Source organism: Bubalus kerabau, chromosome 2, assembly GCF_029407905.1.
Source record: "Bubalus kerabau isolate K-KA32 ecotype Philippines breed swamp buffalo chromosome 2, PCC_UOA_SB_1v2, whole genome shotgun sequence".
NCBI lineage: Eukaryota > Metazoa > Chordata > Mammalia > Artiodactyla > Bovidae > Bubalus > Bubalus kerabau.
Window position 1 is genome coordinate 185526604 of NC_073625.1, and position 25092 is coordinate 185551695.

The 25092-nt window shown below is 40.5% G+C and overlaps 2 protein-coding genes across 2 annotated transcripts in view; both read right to left on the reverse strand.

Moving 5' to 3' along the window:
• Nucleotides 1-1789: 1789 nt before the first annotated feature.
• Nucleotides 1790-14495, reverse strand: PSMG1 (proteasome assembly chaperone 1). The gene is made up of 7 exons (XM_055569714.1): nucleotides 14302-14495; nucleotides 12857-12963; nucleotides 11634-11785; nucleotides 9328-9390; nucleotides 6513-6711; nucleotides 5332-5468; nucleotides 1790-1996 (listed from the first exon to the last, which is right to left on the reverse strand). Exons 1-7 carry the CDS (start codon nucleotides 14433-14435, stop codon nucleotides 1922-1924), a joined length of 867 nt encoding a protein of 288 aa, XP_055425689.1. The 5' UTR covers nucleotides 14436-14495; the 3' UTR covers nucleotides 1790-1921.
• Nucleotides 14496-14972: 477 nt separating this feature from the next.
• BRWD1 (bromodomain and WD repeat domain containing 1) overlaps nucleotides 14973-25092 on the reverse strand; it is a 124993-nt gene continuing 114873 nt past the window's right edge. Inside the window, exon 42 of the mRNA XM_055569708.1 lies at nucleotides 14973-18171. Coding sequence (XP_055425683.1) covers nucleotides 17780-18171 — 392 coding nt within the window. The 3' untranslated portion in view covers nucleotides 14973-17779. The remainder of the gene's footprint in view (nucleotides 18172-25092) is intronic.

Sequence of the window (25092 nt, forward strand, 5' to 3'; positions counted from 1 at the left end):
AACTGAATAACCAATTAAAAAGTATAAAATTCCCTTGCTAAGACTAGGGATTGGGGCACTCTCCGTCCCCCTCTGATGTCTGTATCAGCTTTCTCTGTCCCTTTTTATACTTTAAAAGCTCTTGAGTGATCAAGACTGGTCCCTGGTCCCAAGGCTAAATCTTCTTCGGAGATCACGAATCAGACACCATTCACGGTAAGCTATCACTATGCTGGGGGAACAGGAGTGATGGGTGAAGAAAGCTCAACCACACCAATCGAGGCCGTCGCAGGATCAGCCAGGCCCCGGCAAATCATGTCACACACCTGACTATGGATGTGGGAGCCGAGAGACCAGCCAGTCAGGGACACTCGCCCAATCAGCAGACTCAAGATTAACAGAGACTGCATTAGGTCTCCAAGTTCAAGTGTGGGTATTAGGCTGTAGTATTGTAGCTAGTAAACAGGTAAGTTACCATTTTGTTCTCAACTGCATGGCACTTCAGCTTAAAATTCAATAATCTAGCTTTTTATGTCTTCATTCTTAGCACTGATGGGGCTCTTTCAATTTACAGAAAGTCTTTCAAAGTCTGTCTTCATATTGGAAGAAATTGTTGTCATTAATTGCTGTCTCTGGTCCAGTTCCTTCTCCAGGAACAGGCCATCTTGCATCATCTTTCCATTCCTGTCCTTCTGCATCTAAGGACACTACCTCAGCTTAATTCCCAACGTAACAGCTTTGTTTGTATTAAATACTGTAATATACATGCAATAAATAGTACATGTACTTATGTGCTGCTGCTGCTTAGTCATTTCAGTTGTGTCCAACTCTATGTGACCCCATAGACGGCAGCCCACCAGGCTCCCCCGTCCCTGGGATTCTCCAGGCAAGAACACTGGAGTGGGTTGCCATTTCCTTCTCCAATGAAAGTGAAAAGTGAAAGTGAAGTCGCTCAGTCGTGTCCGACTCTTAGTGACCCAAGGACTGCAGCCTACCAGGCTCCTCCGTCCGTGGGATTTTCCAGGCAAGAGTACTGGAGTGGGGCGCCATTGCCTTCTCCGGTACTTACGTGACATACTGCCTACTACTGACACACAATCCCAATTTTAATTCTAAGGGTAAATTTTGGTTTCTTTCCACATCTTTTACACAGTTTTTAATTTTTTCTTTCAGCTAACTTCTTTAGCTCATACATTCTCAATCTCTCAGAAAAATCCAAAGTCCCTGAATTTAGCCTGATAGGTATGGTTCTGTCAACTCCACCATTTTAAAATGTATCTTCGTGGATGCAGGTTACAGTTGAATGAATGGTTCTGTGCAGCAGTGCAGCCCCTTGGAACTCATCACCTCCTCACATTCTAATGAGAACATTCTCCCGCAGCCAAGCTGGACATCAGGACAACAGCAACACTGCAAACAGCCCAGCAAGTCTGGGGAAAGAAGCTACCGTAAGAGATTACTGCAAGTCATGAAATACAAATTTTCTGGTTTCATTTTGAGCGAGTATATAACTTCAATTTTTATCCATAAAACAAAAAAACTGAAGAACTCACAATATAGAACCTTTCCGCATATTAAGACTCACCAATACCAGATCATCAGCTTTCAGGTATCACATAGAATTTTTGCACCAAAGTATATATTTTGCCATATTAGTAACACTTGTTAGCTGTAGCTTTTAAACAATTTAACTCTCTTACCTTAAGATAGTCAAATAAGACAAAACCCCCACCTTGTGGATAAAGAGAGAACCATCTGGTTTATTTTAGGTGTGAATAGAACCACCATAAACAAGGAACAGAAACTACAATGAATTTAAAATAAGTTTATTCTGTTAACACCCTTGTAATACCCCCGTGGAAAAAAGTAACTACAAAACAGGGTACGCTGCTGCCCTTAAAGGAATGGATGGGTGATACACTGTACAAAACCATCTTGGGAATCACGTGTAAATGTTACTCTGAATCTCATTTGTTGTCATCAATTTCTTCAGTATCTCTGTGCTCTGGGGAATGTTCTGGAGGGAGAGAAGAAGTTGTTAACATAGTGAGAATTTAGTCAGAACAAGGCACACGTGCCCAGCCAGCCCTACTACTGACACAGAAGCAGAGAGGAAACCAGAAAGGACAGGCCCCACCTCTCACCGCCTCACCTGATGGACGGGACATCTGGTGGGTCCTCTTCAACCCTGCCCGAAGCTCTCTGACAGGACCCCAGGCCTCCAGGAGTCTTGAGCCCTTCGGTCACCTCTTCCACATGTGCTCAGTCCTCTCTGCACCCCAACCAAGGGTCCTCCCAGTCCCCTCAAACACACCTGAGCCTGCCCACTTCACGCCACACTGCCTCGCTGGGCATGTCTCCTCCACTGGGACCTGCCCATCCCTTGGGTCCAGCTGAAGGGCCCCTTCCCGTGGAGCCTCTCCTCGGTTGACCTCACCCCCGCGCCCACCCTGGTTGGCGGCTGGCATCTGGGCACAGCAACCACCTGTGCCACCTCCAGGCCATGGACCACCCAGCACCATGTGGTCCACACAGCAGGGACACAAGAGAATTCCATCTTGTTCCCAACTTGAACTCCATCTTGTTGACCAAATACCACGTCAAAAAGAACAGAAGCTCTGACCTAAGCCAGGACGACTGTATTCAGTCACTAAGAAGACAGTGCTCTTCAGAAAGCCCCTCCATCCTCCCAGAAGTCATCATGTTTACAGCAAGAAATGAAAAGGTAAAGAGAAGGTAACTACATTTCCCCTACAAAGCATGTTTTTAGACACTGAAAGTTGACTTAAACTCTACATGACAAATGGTTTACAAGTCTCAGAACAAGGACAGAATACTCTGGGTCACTGGAGCCCTGAGCACGGACCAGCATCACAGAGCCCATGCAGCCCCTTCACGGAAGCATCCGGATGGCTCTGCTTCTGGCCCTTCACCACTCTCACCGCAGAGCTGACGGCTGCGAGGCAATTTGCCATAAAAGATGGAATAACTGGCTGACAGTCTGGACTTTGCTGCTGATAAAAGACTCTCATTTCTTTGTCACTTAAGTCTCAGCCCTTACAATGGTACGCATGGTAACAAGGAGACCTGGCATCTTAAAACAGGGGACTCTGACAACTACGGACACCGACATGATAGAAAACACGGTGACAAAACTCAGGGGACCATATATGAAACAGCCAGCCAGCCGGAATTTGCTCTATGGCTCAGGAAACTCAAACAGGGACTCTGTATCAACCTAGAGGGCTGGGATGGGAGGGAGACGGAAGGGAGGCTCCAAAGGGAGGGGATATATGTATACCTATGGCTGATCCATGTTGAGGTTTGACAGAAAACAAAATTCTGTAAAGCAATTATCCTTCGATAAAAAAAATAATAAATTAAAAAAAAAAAAGCCCAGGGAAAGTGTGAAACACGGGAGCATGAAGCCAGATTGCACGCTATACAGAAAAGAGCACATCAGTGCAAAGCCTTCGGTGATCTGCAGGTGCAGAGTCGGCTCCACGCTTCCCACAGAATTTAGAATGTCCACCAATGGACCTGTGAGAACGGGCCAAGAACAGACAGTGCAGAACAGGCTTCACCAGATAATAGCAGGCTCAGGTCACACATCCACATCCCAGGCTTGGAAACTGACACCTGTCTTAATAAAGGGAGAAATTCTGGTGAAAAAGACAAGGTGCAATGCTGAAAAGGGAAACAAATCAACAAGCCTATACGTCTATACTACCTACACACACACTATGTTCACGTGGACGTACAACCTAGCAGACTAGTGCTTAAGTACAACCCCCAGAACCCGTTCTTTGCACAGCACTGCCAGGAGGTAGATACATTTTAAATGTATTCAAATATTTCGTGCTTCACAATAAAATCTAAGTTTGTTATTCATTTCTCTTGTTTCACTATGTCCTTTTTAATGTCCCTCTTTTATTTTTTCATTATTTTATCTCTCATGGCAAAACTGCCTCTCAGACAATTCAGTACGTGGTGGTAACGTCTGCAGTGAACGAGCTCGTGGCCATGATGTCTGTGGTGAAGATGCTTGGGTGGCAGTGCCCAGAGTGAAGACAGTGGCCACGGCCCCTGCCCTCAATGAAGTGGGAAGAGTTGATCAGGTAATCACAGACGCAGGCAATGCCACTAGTTACCACATCCTCAGAAAGGGATACTAAATACAAAATAACTTGCCTGAGAGGTTATCCATGACTCCAGGTAAGCTGAAAGATATACTTGAATTATACCAAGTTAGGACTTCACTCTTACTAATTCAGTAAATGCCTGAGGGCCTTTGACACATCAGACTCATGACGTACTGGGGCTACCACAAGAGAAAACACTCCCACGTAGGTGACAGTCTAATTTACGAAACCTATGAAATTAGCTGATGCCAACAGAAATTACAAAGGAAGCTGCCCTACTCCTAATGGCCATCCTAGAATAAAACAAGGCTTTCAACCTGGAACAATGTTGTTATAATCTCATCCCCTTAAAGAAGAAGTTCTTCAACCAAGAGTCCATACTGTCAGCAAATCTCTTAGGCAGAAGATGGGAGGCCCTAGACTACCTGAAATTACTGGCAAAACCTTTCTGTACATGCTGATATGTATTTTTCTGGGAAAAGAGCCCACAGGTACATCCAAACTGAGAACAGGGAACAGATTTAGCCCATCTAGTCCCAATGCAAAATTAAGTCAATAAACGTTATGATAATTTGATCCATACTATGCTCCAAAATGCCTTCTCAAAAATTATACTTTCTAGGAACTTCCCCGGTGGCACAGTGGATAAAAATCTACCTGTTAACACGTGGGACGTGGGTTCAATCCCTGGTCGGGGAAGACCCAACATGCCACAGAGCAAGGAAGCCTGTACACCACAACTATGGAGCCTGCACTCTAGAGCCCATGTTCCATGACAAGAGAAGCCTCAGCAATGAGGAGCCCGAGCACGGGAACAAACCGCAGTCCCAACTTGCCGCAAGTAGACAAAGCCCATCAACAGCAACAAAGACCCAGCACAGCCGAAAATTAATTAATTAATGTAAAAAAAAAATTACACCTTCCAAATTAATGAGTTACAGAAACTTCTTGAAGAGTGAAACCATCTTCCCACACAGACATCTGGGATTTAAAGCACTGGCCTATCCTGACAAACATGAACAAAATATTCTCCGAGTTTCAGAAGTGTATATAGAAGAACATGTGATAATCATATGCAAACTCCCAGACCAGCAGCTTTCTCTTTACTTGGGGTGAAAAAGATCTCTATTTGCTACTCAGGTTTCACATTCAATACCACGTTTATGTTCGCTACCAAGTTCATTATTAAGTCAATAAAATAAAGCCTTACCTTAACCAAACACTTTAAACTTTTGGAAGAAAGTACAGGCTTAAAAGCTTCGATTGTGATCAGGTCTAATTTCATCACATCAGTGTAACACAGGTACAGAACTGCAGGGATTCTCCATACTTGACAGTAACTCAGAACTATGAATAGACAAGAACAAAATCACTTAGGTTTTCTGTTACACAATTTTAAAGTGCAACACCTTTACCTCATAAAGGCTGCTTTTAAAAATAGTCGTCTCTGTTGCCTCTTTTAATCATTTACAGCCATTTTGAATCAATTATAACGCATATTTTCTTTCAAAGACAATTTACTTTCCTAAGTTACCTTTTGCTTTACAAGTAAGATACAAGATTATAATTTTGTTGACTGTACTGAAGTAAATTAAATGCAAATAATATATAATGCATAGTATAAAACATTTAGCCATTTGTTCTAGTAAACTTAACATTTAAAGTTTAAAAAAAACTTTTATTTATGAACAAATAAGTGAATTATATAACATATTAACCACTAAAAAGTGAGAATCAAAATTTGATATGTTAGGGTATAATTGGTAGTATGAATAAAAAATAAACTATTAAAGTAACTACCAAAATTCAGTATCTGAAGCTTCTATTCTAACAATTAAAACACACTTTGCCAACTTTTCATGCACGAACAAATGACATCTAACACTGGCTTGCATGATAAGTTATCAATGCTAGAAAGAAACGGCAGCTCTGAGTTAAGAGCTAAGAACTCAGAGCTGCTCTCATACAATGAATGTGTGTCTGCAAAGTTTAAACACTGAAACCAAATATAACGTGCATGCGTGCTCAGTTGCTCGTCATGTCTGACTCTTTGTGACCCCAAGTACTGCAATCTGCCAGGCTCCTCTGTCCATGGGGATCTAAATGCAAGAATACTGGAGTGGGCTGCCATGCCCTCCTCCAGAGAATCTTTCCCACTCAGGGATCGAACCCACTTCTCCTGCATTGGCAGGCAGGTTCTTTACTGCTGAGCCATCAGGGAAGCTACAAAATATAACATACCTGCAACTACGGATACTGAGGACTAACACCAATACACTGGTATCGATCACCATTAACAAACACCTCAAAAAGATCTCTACTTGTCCCAGCAACAACTATGAAAAAAGCAGTAACAAGAATAGAAGTGAATGGCATGAACTGCGATACTACCTGCTGCAGGAAGGTCGTGGACAATATTTGGTTGTTCTAGCAGTGAACAAAAAGGAGGCTCTTTGAAATTCTGAGTTTTTAGAGCTTTCAGGAAAGGAGTATGAAGGCTGCTAGTAGATTCTGAAGTTTTATAGTCAGTAACATGGCGACATGTGAGAATAGTGACTTGCATATTCTTCCTTGGACAAGAGCCAAAAACCTAACACAAAATTGATTTCAAATTAAAATAGATACATATTTTGTGACAGAACAGAAATATCCCTCAAGCTATTTACCTAACACCATTCATATAACAGTGTATACGTATGCTCTGAAGGACTGGACGTGTCAATGGAAAACAGAGCCCCCGCTCTGCTATCCCCTCACTGGGGTGGGACTGATCTTAATTCTGTTTCTTTCTAGCCAGGTGACCTTCTCCAAGTCACTTCCCCCACCTGTGAACTAAGGACAGAGGGAGGTGTGATCTGAAGTCAGAGAAGACAAGAACAAAGGAGGCAGAACAGCTGCTATAACAGCCAGGGACACCATCACAGGTAAAGGAGTCACTCAACTACAAGCACCTGTTCATTTACGCCCTCCCTGCCACCCGCCGACGATGCCTGTAGGCGATTTTTTTTGTTTTGTTCCAGTGTTTGTTCAGTTTCTCAGAGCGCTACTTGCCATCGGTATTGAGAACAGTGTTACACTGAATGGAAGTGACACCCATTCTTTGCTGGAGAAAGTGACATAATTAAGATCCTACCTCGATGGACATGAGTTTGAGTAAACTCTGGGAGTTGGTGATGGACAGGGAGGCCTGGCATGCTGTGATTCATGGGGTCACAAAGAGTCGGACACGACTGAGCGACTGAACAGAACTGAACCTCTAAGAACGCTCTATTTAGACTAGTGTTGTATTAGAAACAGGAAGTGGTCCTCTCCTTAATGTATGGAATGATGGGTTCAAGAGCACTGAACTGAGGATGCTTCTAAGAACATCACTTGCAAGTTGCAGTCATAACAGTGTTACATCAGTGCAAATGATTCTTAAATTCACCTTTAAGTGTATTTCCTTTATAAATCAAGTTTCAACTGCTCAAAGCCTCAATGTCCACCTAAGCTGGTATTTCATGGACTTCTAAGGACTCTTCCAGCTTTTAAAATCTCTGATGACATAAGAAAAAGGAAGAAGCTATCTTCAAGGGGAAAAAAAAAAAGCAGATTTTAGATCTCTGCACCTCTTCTGAAAATATTTTATGAAGAAAAGAAAGAAAATGGCTATTTCAAATAGCAAGAGAAGTGAAGATTTTAGGTTATGTGCTGTAAATGATTTGTAAGACTTTTAATTATAGCATAGCTTTATAAATAAACACAGAACTTAACATCATATACATTTATAAGCAATGTTCCATTTAAGATTTAACATTATTCACAAGGCCTGATTTATCATCCTCTCTGAATACTTATGTTTTGGAATACTTTGTTTTGGAAATGCATAACTTTACATTTTCTCAAGTCAGAGAGAGAAAAGCTATTCCACAGTACAAAACATCATACATAAATTAATAATATAAATTAATACAGCAGTTTTCTATTCTTCTGAGATCTATTCAAAGTTATGGACCCTGTCCCTACAAAATACACATACGGACATAAAATAAAATGATATATACAGCCATCAGAACATTCATAGACCTTATCAGATAATCTCTCCTTTAATCAAAACAGCTACCAAAAATTATAAAGTGCATTTTAAGTATGCCAATCTGGTTTAAAACAGGTGTGCACAAAACTTATTTCTAATGAACTTAATTATATCTATATTTAACTGACATTAAATATATATAATAAATTAAATAAATATATATCTATATTTAGCCTAACATTTAAACTGAAACATTTATAAGATGTATTGAAAAGGTTTATTTCATTAAAAAATAATACACAACTAAGAAAATTATGATTATTCCCTAAAATTGTTCAGTTCAGTTCAGTCGCTCAGTCGTGTCTGACTCTTTGCAACCCCATGGACTGCAGCACGCCAGGCCTCCCTGTCCATCACCAAATCCCAGAGTTTATTCAAACTCACGCGCATTGAGTCAGTGACGCCATCCAACCATCTCATCCTCTGTCAGCCCCTTCTCCTCCCGCCTTCAATCTTTCCCAGCATCAGGATCTTTTCCAATGAGTCAGTTTTGCGCATCAGGTTGTGAAAGCACTGGAGTTTCAGCTTCAGCATCAGTCCTTCCAATCAATCAGTTGAGTTCAGTCGCTCAGTCGTTTCCGACTCTTCGCGACACCGTGAATATTCAGGACTGACTTCCTTTAGGATGGACTGGTTGGATCTCCTAGTTAAATTCTTCACTGAAAAATTTTTTACTGGGCACATACAATTGCTTTATTCTCCCGCAAAATGAAGACTCAATTGATCCATCCTAATGCTAAGAAATATGGCTGCAGCTCTGGTGTGAGTGGCGGCTTTGCGCCAGCCCCGTGAACCCAGGTTGTGAGACCAATTCACAGAGGCCTCCCACCTCATGGCCCCGCGTTTCCAGGCAGCCTGGGCACCATGGCTGGTTCTCACCCGTGGCTGTGCCCTGCTCTGCCTCACGTGGGTAACTTGTTCGAAAATGTGTTACATTTTCATGACCCACGATCTTCAGCACATGCTAGTTACATTTGCTTGTGTTCTTTTATTCTTTATGTTCTAAAACTCCTATAATATTTCTAAGGGAAAAAGCAAATACTTGCCCTATGTCAACATCCGACTACGCAGGCTTACATGTAAAGACACTGAACCCTGATACAGCAGCAACCCCAGATGAGACTCTCTCACCTTTTCCAGCCACTGATACTGCTGATCTTCGGCCACGTAGCAACTGCACTGGCAGAGCATGACCTGAAATCAAATTCCGTGTTTCCCGTCAGGTCAAGCAAGCATTACACACACCCCACTCTCATCACATATGCATCATGTGAATCCCAAAACAACCCTTGGATAACATTTGGTTTGCTTAATCTGCTACCGGCTTATTCATTTTTCTTTAAAGTTTAAAATTTTAAGAAGCAAGCCACTACTGGCAAGTAGTATCAGAAGAAAGTGCACACTGACAGCACAACCATGAGGGCTGGCCAAGGAGACGCTGACGATGCTGTCAGTAAACACTACCAGAGTCCTCTTTACAAAACTGGGGAGAACACCAGGCCTGCTGCCCTTCTCGGGGTCACACACTGTGAAGGCCAAACTCAAAAAACAACAACAAAAAAATCACAAAAACATCAAGTGCTGTGAGTCAAGGGTAACAGTCCAGCCACATCTCAGGCCAGCCGTACGCAAGGATGGGGCTGATGTCTGGAAGGTGGCGGTAGTCTAGAAGCCGTGTGCTCAAACTGAAAACCTGCCACACAGAGGTGTCAGAGGGTAAGATGACTGATCATCAATGCTCGTGGAACGATAGTATCCATAAAAATCAACCGTGTCCAAATATCGCCAGAAACACTAACACCTAATGATGCAAGTGGGAAAATATGAAGCACAGGGACCTTCCCAGCAGCCCAGTTCGACTGCAGGGGCCATGGGTTCAATCCCTGGCTGGGGAACTGAGATCCCACATGTAATATGGCACAACCAAAAAAAAAAAAAAATTAAGCACAAGAGGAAAAAAAGGGGCCCCGAGGTTAGGGAGAACAAGACTAGATACATAATTAGTTATACACACAGGGTCTGAATAGTCAAGACACCCAACAAACCAATGGTAAACCTAAACACAGTAACAGAAAGTTCTCCTGCTTGACCTCCAAGACATATTCTACAGCGAAAACTTTCCACTAAGGGCCAGATGAAGAACATGCTTAGTTCCCTTACTATTTATGCCCTATAAATATTGGGTGCTTACAAAAACCCTTATGTAACATTTTAATAACATTGGATTACATGTTACAGAAACAAACTGTAAATATTATAAAATTAAATTTTATCATTTTCAAGGCTAACCTTATAGTATTACAGTTACTGAGGTCTTCCACTGTCTGAGCCCCTGCCCCTGGCCTCCGTTCAAGCGTCCAGCACCAGTGGAAGAGCACTCTGTCAACAAGCAGGTGGGCAGACAGGCATCACCCGCGGGGCCGCCTCACCAGCCTAACGTGTCTCCCCAACTGTGCTGCTTTTTCGGAATGGTCCCAAGGACAGAAGATGTGCTCAGCTGCTCAGTCGTGTCCGACTCTCCGCAACCCTATGTACTGTAGCCCGCCAGGCTCCTCTGTCCATGGGATTTCCCAGACAAGAAGACTGGAGTGGGTAGCCATTTCCTCCTCCAGGGCATCTTCCTGACTCAGGGATCGAACCTGCGTCTTCTGCCTTGTTTACTATGGAGCCACCTGGGAAGCCCAGGACCCAAGAACAGGACTAGGACAAATGCAATCCAATAAAATCACTAGGCGTCAACTGCAGAGCATGTTTTACAGCTTAACAAATCAGAATGAATTAGGAATTCTCTAGGGGTCCAGCAGTTAAGACTTCACATTTCCACTGCAGGGGGACCAGGTTCCATCCCTGGTCAGGGGGAACCAAGATCCCTCAGGCCATGCAGCAGCACAGCCAAAAAAAAAAAAATCAGGATGAATTAGGCAAGGATGAAAGCTCAGTGTCAACAGAATTGCATTCAGAGTGCATAAAGCACTCATCTGCTCAGTGTTAACTGAGTGTCCAGTCTATAGGAATGGGTTTAGAGCTGAATGCCAGGTGGGTTTAGGGCAATAAAGCAGAACCCCTGCTTCCACAGCGTGTATGCATTCTCCCACATTTAGATCTCCCAGCTTAAATCATTTTCTGAATGAGGATATGCATTCTCCCACATTTAGATCTCCCAGCTTAAATCATTTTCTGAATGAGGGCAAGGTTTAAGTATCTAATGTTATAGTTTGTTTCTAAAAAAGTTACTTCAGAATTTCTTCAGAAGTTTACCAACACACCGTATTTGCCACATTGATATTATATAAGCAGAAAAATGATTACTACCACTGCCAACAGGCAGAATCCCTCAGCCCAAAAGTAGATATAAAGGAATGTGGAATTCAAATGAACACTACATAAATGATGCCTAAATAACTCCCACTTATACACACAAGCCAGGCGCCACATACCGAAGGATTCGATTTCAGGTGATAAAACACACAAAAAGCCTCTGTGGGGGACAGGTGTGCAGTGTCCGCTGTCCTACACCATTCATTCCAGAGTTTAGCACAACCGACTTCTTCCCAGCCTCCTGAATTCATGACAAATGATGACAAAAACGCTGTGAAAAACATGGCACATCAGTTAGTGTTGGGCTCCACAAGTTGTATTTTCTATTCAATAAAAAACAAATTCAGTATCTATGGCTGATTCATACTGTTGTTTGGCAGAAACCAATACAACACAGTAAAGCAATTATCCTCCAATTTAAAATAAATGAATTTTTTAAAATCATAAAAAATAAATAAATTCAAGTTGAGAATCCTAGTGCTAAAGAGCCATTGAGAGCATCAACCTTACACACATCATCATTGTGCAGAAAAAGAAACTGAGGCCTCAAGAAGTTAGAGGCCATGCCCTGAGTTTAGAGGATACTGGAGCCAGGAATCAGGAAGACAGGTTTACTGACAGGTCTCACCAAAGTCTCACACTGTAACAACCTTCTGGGAAATTTTAGGCCAGGAGAACTGTAAATAAATGAGTCAGCTATTATTTACCATGTACTGTTCTACAGGCACTGCTGCTGCTGCTAAGTCACTTCAGTCGTGTCCGACTCTGTGCAAAGGCACTAGGGGTACCTTACAGGGCAAGGAATCTTCACTGAGTTCCCCAAGGCTCTCCTCTGGGCCTGTGAACTCCCTAAAATGATACAGGTTTGTGTACTTTTGTGTGTGTATTCATTGTTCCAGCTGAACGCTGCACTGTTCCTACTTTAATCTATCAAATGAATTCATATATATATAAAAACCTTATATTGCTAGAGTTCTCCTTATGATTTTAAAGGAGTCAGTTAACTCAAAAACATACAAGGACCCACTGTAACAAGGGACTGCTGACCCCCTGGCCAGCTGGGCCACAACAGGCCCAGAAACCCAAGAAAACCTAGATACTAGAAACGGGGTTTCCTTGAAATTGTAAGTTCCTAAAGCCAAGAATATTTTCCTTAAATCTTAGTTTTCAAGTTTCTCAAAAAGTGCCACATGAGCAGGGACGGATTTCATTCAGACATAGTTATTCTGCTATGACTTCTTCTAAAAAAGTAATATACATCTGAAATCTGTTATGATGGAAAGAAGTAACTTCAGCTTCTGCTCTTTCAACAAAGCGTGTAGTCTAATGCACTTCCACTTACCTACTGCATTATTCCCTATTGCAATTATAAACTTGGAGCAAGGATGTTTTTCCAGCAGAGAAACTTCCAACGTTGTTTTTGTCTGTCTGCAAAAGAGCCGCACCTCCCTAACAAGAGAAACAAAAAAATGAAAGAAAAGCGATTTAAATGTTGTTGTTCAGTCGCTCAGTTGTGTCTGACTCTTTGTGACCCTATGAACTGTATCCCACCCCAGGCTTTCCTGAACTCCACATAATTTAAATGTAATTAGTATCACACTGTGACAAAAAGGTTACCACAGGTATGATTTTGTATTAAGTAGAATGCAAACTTTAATTCCATAAAGAACATAATTATCATTTTAAGGAAGCAACGGATTCAAGCAACAATAATTCATAGGTAAAACCGTTTGTTGCCCAGTTCACGGAGAACTGTAGGACAGAGATCAGGCTGTCCAGTTGATCCACAGATCAATCTGTCTTAGCAACCCAAACAGTGGACAACTAGGCATAGTGTGTGGTGAGAAATGGCAAGGACCACCTCTGAGGCTTTCTTGCAGCACAACACTGACCAAGCCTCTTAGAAGGAACTTCCCTTTACAGGAAATGCATGTGACAGACACACACCTGAATAAAGGACACCAAGAGGAAGCAATCAGGCCAGTCCAGAGGGTGGGACATCCCACAGGACAATCGGTCTCTCAAAGGGGGTGAGAGAGTTGGGGGCGGGGAGAAAACTGCTCTAAATGCATGGAAGTTCAAGAGATAAAACGTCTAAATCTAAGGTGTGTGCCTTGCCAGGGTTCTGACTTCCTCAAACCCACTGTAAAATGTCGTGTCTGAGACAACTGGATAACTCTGACCATGGACTGGCTATATTACACAGTATCCAAAAAGTTAATATGTAAGAAAATACCTGTATCGTTTGATACGCATTCTGAAAGCTGTAGAGGTGAAAGGCCACGGAGACTGGGACCCACCAAAGGGTGAGAGAGATAAAGTGTGGCAAAATCTTCCTGTTGAATTTATGTGACTGGAGGGGCTTTAACGTGCCATTTTACTATTTTTTCTAATGTCTGTGTGTTTGGAAATTACACTTTTTAAAAAAAGGACATATCCATATGCTGCTGACACACGATGCTAACCAAGAAGTGCGGCGGAGAATACAGTTTTTAAGAGTTGTCTTATATCCATGAACCAAACGCACGACAGACTTGAGGGAGGAAGACAGCCCCGCAGCGCTGGAGAACGGATCACGCCCGCAGGAAACCACCGGCACCAACGCTGAAGGAAGCCTTTGAAGACGGCAGGAGCCGACGCCCCACCGAGCCGTCAGCAGGGCCCGCGGGCCGCCTCCACCCGGCACCCCCGCAGCCGTCTTGGCCCCCAAAGCCGGGGGCCTGGGGGAGGGCGGAGCAGCCGCAACCTCAGGGCCGGTGCGTCCGCTCCGATGCCCCAGGACCTCACCTCTTCCGCGCCAGCTGTCGCCGGACCTCCCTATCCTCGGGCGTCTCCCTATTCCCCTCTTCTTCCTCCTCCTCGTCCTCCGTCCCAGCTCGGCACGGCGTCCTCACCACCTCCCCGAAGAACGTGGCCGCCATGCTCTCCCTCACTCTCTCCCAGCCTAACTGCGGTGCCACTGAACCGCGCACGCGTCCCGCGCACGCGCCCGAGAGCACCGCCACACCGCCCCCGCCCCCCACACAGCACCGCCACACCCCCTGCACCACCCCCGCGCATGCGCCCCGAGTCCTTGCGGCGGTACAAACCCAGGACCTTTTCCTTTCGCAGCCCGAGCCCGGTGGGGCCGCCGAAAAATCGGGTGACTGCGGGCTAGAAAGGCGAGCCGGGGGGCGGGGTTTTCGTCCCCGCAGGTAACGGACCAGGCCGACAAGGGGCTCGACAGCCCCCGGCCCAGTCCTCACAGCTCCGGGAAGAGGCCAGCCCGGTTACCTTTCCTTCCTTAACTCCGTTTCCGTTTTCTTCTCCGTTAGGAGTGACAGGGTGAGCTTTGGTTTATTAAGAACCCGGCTTCAAACCGCGGCCGCCCCAGGTAGGTGCCGGCCCGGCCCGGCGCGTCCTCGGGACAGTGGACAGAGGGCGGATGAACGGGCAGGAAAAAATACAGTGCTTCGCGGTGTTGTAAAAATGAGCCTTTACTCTGGCAATAGGAATTCACATTTCAAAAGCTGATGATCTGAAAGATTTCATGAGAATGCAAAAATAGTTGCTTCTTTTTTAAAACTTGGCCATCTCTGGTACAAAATTTCGTTTTAAATAGCCTTTCATTAATAAGAAACGTATGTAATTATTTTTGAATTGGTTCTCATCTTTCATTATTTAACAGCACTAATCCATGCAGGAGAGAAGTGACACTATACCATAGCTTAAAGTGAAAATATACAATATTGCAACGGAAAAAAAAAAATCCATTTACACTACATTCAGTTGTGCTGAAACTAGAGGGCATTTGCTTACATTCTGGAACCCTATCAATAAATAGTCACAAAGTTAAGTACTAATATGGGGTCGGGGAAGCCTCTTGAGATTAGAAAAAAATCGCAAATCTGTTGCTAGAAACATTTTGCTTTTAGATGTGGAGAAACTGTCACCAAAAGCATTTCCATAAGATCAGTTTTTTAGCAATTTTACACATTACTGCAAAATAATACATTGGGTTTTGAAGCAAAATATGAACATTAAAGTATAAACAATAAGACTAGCTATCTAGTTGACGCTTAGGAAACTCTATGTTAGTAAGCTAGAATAGACAAGATTTTTAAAATTACATTAACACTCCTGGGCTACAGTTGGGCACTATGTCTTAGTCCTTTTGTTGAATAAAATCACATCACTTTTACCAGTAAGATCTTCAATTTGATTTCAATTACATTATGAAGAAGTCACTTGTGGAAAGCTGATTGAAAATCATAAATAGGGTAATGATAGTACATTTAGTTATGATTGAAATTCTGCATACATTTCAGAGATTTTTACAAGAATATTAAATTTTAAACAAATGCTTATTTCATGCAGTTACAATAAATTTAGGCCAAGCACTTAAAAAAAGGCAAGTATATGTTCAAATCAAATACTCAACCAGAAAAGGGATTCCATTATGAAAGAAGGCTGATGGTACAATCTCAAGTGCTAACAGAAATTAACCCCACCAGAGAAAATTATAACTTCAAAATGAAATCTTACGACACTAAAATGGTCCAAAAATGGCATAAAATACTCTTAACTGAGATTTTTAACATTTTCATTTTATGGCATTTGTTGAGGACATAGCATATCCCAATAAGAAATTTATGTGAAATTAAGTGCAAATATGGGACTGGAAATAGGTTTAAACATTTCATTAAAGATCAAAAATCAAACCCCATGCACCTAAAAATATTTGCAGTTTATTAGGAATTCTTCCCTTTCTCACCTGTACTATTAACAAGTTACTGGTATCAGTATTTCAGATGAAAATATACTACAAACAGAGCAAATACAGACTCTGGCTTATGCTAAGAAAAAGAAAGTGACAACAAAAAGCCTTTTTTTAAAGCAGACATGCAACCACAAGTAAATTTCTCAATAAGACACTTTAGTTGATCTGTGTAACAAAAAAAATGCATTACATTGTCTTTTAATGAAAAAGGAACATAAACCCTTAGATTGCTGTATTTTACTTTAGATTTACACATGCAAATCATATATTAATATTCACAGATACTTTTAAATGGGAAAACAACTTGCTTAACAGTTCATTTTTCCAATAGCATGTTGCTATGTTAAAAAGATTTGACAGTGCATTCATTTAATCTGGTGATTTTAATTTCAACAAATACCTACTCACAAACCTCATTGCAAATAAATTCTTTATAGTATCAAGACCAGATTTTCTAATCCTAATGAAGGATTGATATAGCCCAGACATGCTGCCTTTAAAGTCTGTTGTGATGAGACTCTAATTTGCTCAAAATATTCATAAAGTTCTAACTTTTAAGGTGCTATAAAGAAACAAAAGATGTGACAGTATCATCTAAAAATATGACTGTTTCCATCTTTATACTTTTTATTTTCTAACTCATTAAGACTAAGACCTGCCTCATAGTGAGGCACATTTTTGGCATTTCTATAAATGCTGCTACATGAAAGTAAAAATGAGAGAAGGTTGTGATAGTCACATTCATAGCTTTCATATAAAAATATATATTCCCTGAATTCGTCATATCAAGTGGTCATCATTCTGTATGAATTGCAGTGTTATAAACAAAATAACATTAATGGACTTTTTCTATTTCCGACACTTACTTCAGAACTCATTTATCAACATTCCCGTCATGGAATCCTCAGGCCCTTCTAGTTTATGACTTTTGGGGTTGTGAATTATAGGGCGTGGATCTTAGAATTTGCTTCACTCAAATGTCCAATAGGCTCAGTGGCACTCCCTCTTGAAATGTGCCTATTTTTTACCTTATTTCAGTAATGACACCACAGTCATGGTGGTCTGAAATGTTATACTCTTAACATAGAACCCTGAAAATTAGTATCAGGTTGAGATTTTGAAATGTTTTCATCCTTTAAGTTTTTGCTACCGGCCCTGTACACTTCCCATTTTCTTCCTCTAAAGAATCAAGAGATTTCTTCAAGGCCCTTCCTTTCAGAAAAGGAATAATCTCATGACAGGGCCATTTGTCTTTTCTTCCCACCTCTCCAACTACAGGCTCCACAATCTATTTCCTCCTCAGAATTCTCTTGTCATATGCATCTGTACAAGGGCTGACTAGGAGGAAGCCCTCCTCCCACTTTGCCCCACTGGGTTATGGCTTTTAGAAAATCCCTCACAAGGTGCCAACAAGGGGTTAACAACGTTAGAGCTAGGAGCGGAATGCAACTGCCAGTTTACCTGGGGCCCCTGGTTTTCAATTCCACGTCTACATTTTCATAGTCACTACTGTGCTTTTTCTTTCCAGGATCTGAAACGCCTTAAAAGGGGCATTTTTCTATTAATATCTTCTAGCTCCTTTTCACTTTCAGAATTTATGGTTGTATCATCCTCTTTATAAACATTGAGTAATTTTTTCTTAGCCGCAGCAGAAGCATTTCGATGGGGCAGTTTTCTGCTGCTCTTCCTAATCCACACATTTTCTGGTCCTGAAATGGTTTCCTTTAGATTACTCATTATCTTTATTTTATTTGCAGCAACAGTAGCACATCTGCGGGGAACTTTCTCAGGTACCATTTTTGCTTTCAGAGTCTCACTAGGCATTGGCACTGCATCCTTCTGATTATGCACACATGTTCTCATTTTTGTATTGGGTTCTCTGTCTCTAGGAACAGATTCTGAAAAATGAAAGTTCATGTAAATGCAAAAATCTTGTACCACAAGATTTTACTACTACTTACATTCCTCAACAATACATTCCTCGACAGTGTTACAACTACTCATATTGCTAAATGAAAAACCAATGATCATCATCAATGACACTACACGTTTTTGACGCTGATATAACCTTCCACTTCCTTGTCTACAAATCAAAGTCTTGGACAGAAGTTACAGCCCCTTGCACACTTCACTGTCTCTAAGGATAACTGTCCCTTAAAGCAGCAGACTTGTAAGAATAGGGTTAAAGTACCCTTCAGGGTCATAAAGTGAAGTCACTCAGTTGTGTCTGACTCTTTGCGACCCCATGGATGTATAGCCTGCCAGGCTCCTCCGTCATAAAGCCACTCACCAAAAAGCACTTTTTAAAAATCTTTATTTTTACAGTAGAACTTTGTAGGTTTTAAATTTTTGGTGTCATTTCTAATACTCTATGTTGAATTACTTTAAAATATTCAATAGGATTTCTGAAATAATTTTCCTAGAACCTAAACAAGGAGGAAATGCCATCATGACTATGACGACACAGCATCAGCCCTACTTTAAGGTTTCAGTTCCAACTCGTATTTCCTTTAGTCAAAAAAAAAGTTACATGGGTCGCTAGTACATAAAAAAGAACTGTATATTGGTTTTATACAACTGAAATGTGGTTTTAATCCTAGATTCGTCTTTTTCAATTTCAGGATTCTATATACCTGAAATTATTAAATCCTAGTTTCACTGCTATTCAGATAGTTTCTGAGCTGGTGTATGTGGGGCACAGAGAGGATCAGGCTGAAGCTTCTAAAAGACACAAACTCTACACACACAAGCAGTTGCTGTAAGGAACTAAGTAGCGCAGGCCGCTGTCAGAACTTGTTATAGAAACTGAACCTCCTAAGGGGCAATGGAGAACTTCTTTCAAGGAAGTGTTATTGTATCTGAGAACCAGAAACTGGGACAGGATCCAGCAGCAAAAAGGTAGGACAGAAAGCACTCTGCAGAGGCTAGTCCTTCACTCAGCCTCAGCCAGCAGTTTCGATGGAACACAGTGGGGTTGTGCAGAACCGCCATGTGGTGCTTACTTAGGTGGGCTCAAATCATTTTCATTTTTGCCAACATCTGAAAGCCAGGTTTTCACACTTCAAACTTAACTAGCACGGTTTCTTGGGCACTAGTATTTCTTGATAAAAATGCACCTGAAGTTCATTAGCCCCTGAATGTCAGGCCTTATCTGTTGGGAATCTAGTCTTGCTGCCATTAAGAGCCAAACTATCTGTCTTCAAGGGGCACAAGTCTTGCTGGGGGTGAGCGTGTAGGACGCTATCTCAGGTTTCCAGACACTCAGCATTTGCTAAGGACAGTCTGCAGCCACTGAAATAACCACACATCATCTGGGACTCACTTCCTTTTCACTGCTAAGGATAGAAAATAAGGGTTTTCCCAGCCATCAGCAGTTACTCTGTAGCAGTGAAACTACAAACTACCAGCCTTCTTCATTTTTCCTTTGTGAAGGGAGACATTTACCTGTGATCAAGGGCAAATGAGTACAGGTGAAAATGACTTCTGTGGATTGACAAGTTCATTAACAACAGAGAGGGTGATGAGCTAAGCCTTAAAACCTCAAAATTAACTCTTCAGAGTTTACCTTAAATATATGACATGCATTTCAAAGATGTGCTTTTGTTTCCTCCAAGACCCACGAAAATTCTCCCATAGTTGGCTAGGAACTACTTTGCTAAAAGCAATTTCCCATAAATGCTTCAGTCCTTTTTACCAAAATTACATGATTCACTTGTTTTTACAGTGAAAATTCCATTTCTAAAGACATTAAGTCACAAGGCATTGCAAAAATGGCATTTTAGCAGGCTGAGCTGCTCAGCAGGGCCCCCCATCAGGCGCCCCCCAACCTTGCCTTGATTGGGCTCTGGAGTTGCTGCACAGGAAGTTGGGGAGTGAACGGAGCAGAGGCTTAAAAGTGGTGTTATTACCATTTCAAAAAATGTTTTCTTAGGAATTTTTAAATTATAAACTACTGTCCTCAAATCAATCCTAGATTCAGAGTGAATCTTCAGCACATTAAGCAAATGCTAGAATATGCAACAACAGATGAATAGTTTTAAAAAATACATGGTAAAATTAAGGTGACATTTCTACTTTACAGTAAAACGAGGATATGTTATTATCAGTCAACAAACTGCATCCATTTGCATGTTGGAAAAATATTAAAAATATACAATTAGTTCATTCCCAACATATCCAGTGGATTTGTATATATAAAATCCTACTACACTAAATTTCTGTGAGACAATGAAGTTGCAGCAACTAATTCCTTTTCAGTGTTGTGATGAAAGTACTTATACTGACACCTTAGAAACCTAGTAAGTACCAACTCTTAAGACACTTGTAATCCAAAATAAGGGAAAAGATTCTACAGAAGAAACTGTAACTAGTCTTTTTAAAATGCTTTAAGGAAAGATGAACTATTAGAGGGGAGAGGATACAGGATTAAGTTATGTTGTATAAGGTATCTCCAACTCGATTAAGCTGAAATCTCTAAAGGGTTAAACCATAACATGGGAATGTCATCAAGATAAAAACAATCTGAGGAACACAGAATGACAGTGTGGGGAATTTTTTAAAACTGCAATACATGTAAGTCAGTGTCAATTTTATTACTGAGAACTTGGTAAATTATCAAGTGCTTTATTCTGAGAAAACTAGTTTTTAGAAATATATAGACAGACTAATTGAGGGTTAGGAGTTCAATATATATATATTAGGGTATAAGCTTAAAATTTTTGGAGGATACTGCTCTAATGATAATTTATGTGAGTGCCATTTAATACTAACTAACCAGCACAACCCCACAAGTCCTACCATCCCAGGTGGTCTTTGGTCAGCCATGGGTGTTGGAATGGTGACTGAGTGCTTGAGGCATTGTTGCCTTTCATTAAATGACTCCTTATTTGGGTATAATAAAAACTTCGTTAGTACAGTGACAATTTACATCTTTAGTAGGGCTCTGTCACAGTTTATTGAGATGACCACTTATTAAAATAGAACTCACAGATCACTATGTATTCTAACATGGTCTGTAGTGAATAGAAATCTGGATGTAGACATTCTAGTTTTGATTCAAAGCAACAATCTAGTTTCTGAAGGATTATTCATATTCCAATTATGATACTTGGTAACACAAAATTGTAGTCCCAGATCTGAAGTAAACTTTACATCATTGCTATATAGAAGCATAAACAATTGTATTCTTATCAGCATTTAAACTGAGAGAATTAGAAACAAATTTGAGAATGGAAAAATATAAGAAAATGTCTGAGTCAAAGTAAAAATAATATACTGGCCTATTTCATATACTTAAGTACAGACAACTATTGGTCACTATGATTGCGGGTAAATCAAACTCCTATAAAGGGAAAACATTTTAGTTGCAAATAGTAACCTCTCTCCAGCAAGCCTCTCATCAGAGCAGACTTTGAGATGGCCTTTCTTTTCTTCATCGTCTGACCTTCGCTGATAGGCAATGACCAAAACTCTGGAAGCAAATAGCATTTACTGATATTCCCCACAGTATAAGTCTCCAAATACCCCATAACCTGAACGTCTCACTAGAGATGGGCTGTAGAAGAGGGTTTTCTGTAACTCGCAGGGTTTAACATTTTTTTTCAGGGGAGCTGGTAACACTGAGAAGTCAATGGTATGGCAGTGTCAGGTCAAGAGACTGTTGATTCTGTAACCTAGGGTTGTTCTCCAGTAGTTTGGTCACTTCTGTGGTTGAATAAATGGCCTTAAGTCTTCAATTCACTCAATGATGGGTACACAGAACCTTGATGTGTTTTGCATCTACAGCTAATCTAGCTCCCTATAATTTTCTTTATCTCTAGAAACAATTGATAACAATCATTTTTAATGATTCTCACAAGAGTTGTGATTTCTAAAAATCTAATTTAAAAAAACTATGAAGTATGAATTCAGGGATCTTAATCTGCTTAATTTGTTAGGAGATGGATCATTTCAGACTAATGCAGGCAGGATAAGATGATATCAGAAGTAAATACTGGGTTTTTCAATCTGCTTTATTAGTTTACAAATGAAAAGCAATGGGGCCAACGACAGCTAGAAGGCAGCCCCCTTTCAAGCACGTCTCCCTCCAGGCTCTGACTCACACCAAATGTGGGAGTCCTGCATTCTGCCTGCAGGAGAAGAGATCACAGATGGACACAGGGTGGAGAGCTGCTTAAATCCAGAGGTGAGAGAGTTGCAGGGGGAACTAGATGGTGCAGACCTCACACAATCAACCAGCTAGGCGGCTTGTAGTAGTTAAAAAAGCCTTTACTTGTAATTATAATGACTATTAAATTTGTTATATTTTACTACTTCAGTTAGTTGAATAAAAAACGAGTTCCTAGTTGACAATGCAGATTCTGACGTGGTAATGAGCTAATTTTAAAAAGTTAAAAGTACAGATCTCAAATGGAGGCAGAAAACTAAAGATTTGCTTTTTTGACAAGCTCCAGTTAAGTGGTTAGCATTTTACAGGTGAACCAAATAAGTATGGATCAAAACTTAGAAAATAAACTTTAACCTATTAAAAATTAAAAATTTCTTTAACATGTAATCGCTAATCAAAAAAGGTTAACAACTTCTAAATAATTTTCCTTGTGGAACCAAGGGTAGGCTGGCTGCTGCAGTCCACATAGTCTGTGCCATCTCATTCAATTGTCAGACTGCCTCTTTACAGTCTGAATTTCCACTGAAGATTTTAATAAATGATAAAACTTACCTTAAAGTTAACTTTAAAAACTAAAGTATGACAAGACAGTATGCTGTAGCACTGATAATTCAACGAAACCATCAGTCTTTACAAACAGTCTGAAGTTACTTACATGCTGCCAGAGACAGAGCCTGGAGTCTGCAGGACTCCAACGCCGAGCACCCCCACCCTCCTCCCTCCATCAAATCCACACACAATCCTTGAACAGACACCAAGTAAGAGCCTTGATTTTTTTTTTAACCAAATTAGCAATGTATTAGAAACCAGTTTGGCTTATGAGTGATTGGTAAAAATTTCTCTTAAATTTGAGAATTCCCATGTATCCTTAGGCAACATCTATAATTTTTAAAAGTTATAAGATTTTCCTTAAACTGTGAGAAAAGACAACACAGCCCTCATCATAGTATTTTTTACATTTCAATCCTTTCCATTAAATTCACAATTTGATAATACTAATCTAGTTGGACTAGATTTTTCCACAATGCTTCATTTTCTCCCTAGCTTTGACAAATATATTTGGTCTGATCTGTATATGTTCCCAAATACTAGAATAAGAGACAGTCTTATTCTGTTAGGTTGCAATTTTCTTAGGGTTTCTGCTTTATTATTTCCTGATACCCACAGAAGGTGAGAGATATAACTTAAATAATTAACAGACAAAAAGTTCTTCTACAATGAGGGTGCTTTGTTACACTCCATCATACTAGAATAACTGAACTGTAATTTCCATACAATGTATGAACTAAAGGATTTGGTGACAACTACAAGATACCTGATAAGGTAAGTATACTGACTTAATACCAATGAGAAGAATGGAGATGGCATTTCAGCTATAAAAAGGCAAGGCAAAAAGACCTTTTCTAGCCATTTAAATATTACTCAAAAAACAAATACAATTGACTAGAAAGGAAAACCAAAAATACTGTATGTACCTTTAACAACGTTCTTGCAATCTGATATACAAAACTTCTCATTTTTTTCCCCCAGGTAACACAAATTAAATTTGTACTGACAGAAGAGATTAATAAAGTCCTTCCATTTCAGTTCTTAATACCAGACAGTGAACTTAATAAATTCTGTGTTCTGATTATTCTAAAGAAAAAAGGCTAGAAGAGGGACAAAGGAACACAGTATGGACCCAGTGTTACTCTAAGAATTTTACTTAAGAGATCATCAGCCAATGGTGTGTGAAGGATTTAGTGATGTATTTTATTCTTATTTTTGGACAGTAGTACCTCCAGGTGGTTTATGTCTCCTTTTTCCATTTACCTAAAACATAAGTTCTTTCACCCCATTTCTTATTATAAAACTAATTTTCTTTTTAGGTACAACTCAACTATTCTTGGAAGAAACTTTTATGTTGTAACACAGAGGTTGTGAGTAAATAAATGCATTGTTCTTTTGAGGATTACTAAACTGACAAAGGATCTAATCCCCTAAAATTAGGGAAAAAAAAGGGGGGGGGGGCCGCAAGGGAGAATGATTACCCTAGGAATTTTCTGAAAATGGGATAAAGTTTTCCTTTTATTCGGAAGTTACTATACATTGTCAATATACCCTTTTTAAATAAGGAGGAAATGGGTGGGGGGAAGCTTTTTAAACTTCACCTATTTTTATGTTTGAAATCTTTTTGTCTTAATATGCTTGGTAAAAGTAATCCTTAAAAGGAATCAAAACTCCAATCTAAATAACCTCAAACCTTTTTTTAAACCATAAATCAATAAAATCATAGGACTCTAGACATACACAACCACAGTAGTCTTTTCTTCTTCATATACATCATTTAGTTACTTCAAGTGCAATGGAAAGCTCTAGCACTTACTTCTGGATCAGTTCACATTCCACTTGTAACCTTTTATCTTTTTTCACAGGAAAAATACAAACTGATCCCAAACTTATTAAAGTACATCTGTGCATTAAATCCCTGCTCATTTTGCAAAAAGAGAAATAGAAAAAAAAAAAAAAAGTCAAACATGTTCTAGTGCTCAGTGTAAACATTTTGAACTATTAATTATTTATTAATTTTCCTTAAGGGTACTTAGAAGTGTGTGTCACATATTCAAAGTTAACCTTAGGAATAGCACCGTGACCAAAAAAATCCATAAAAATG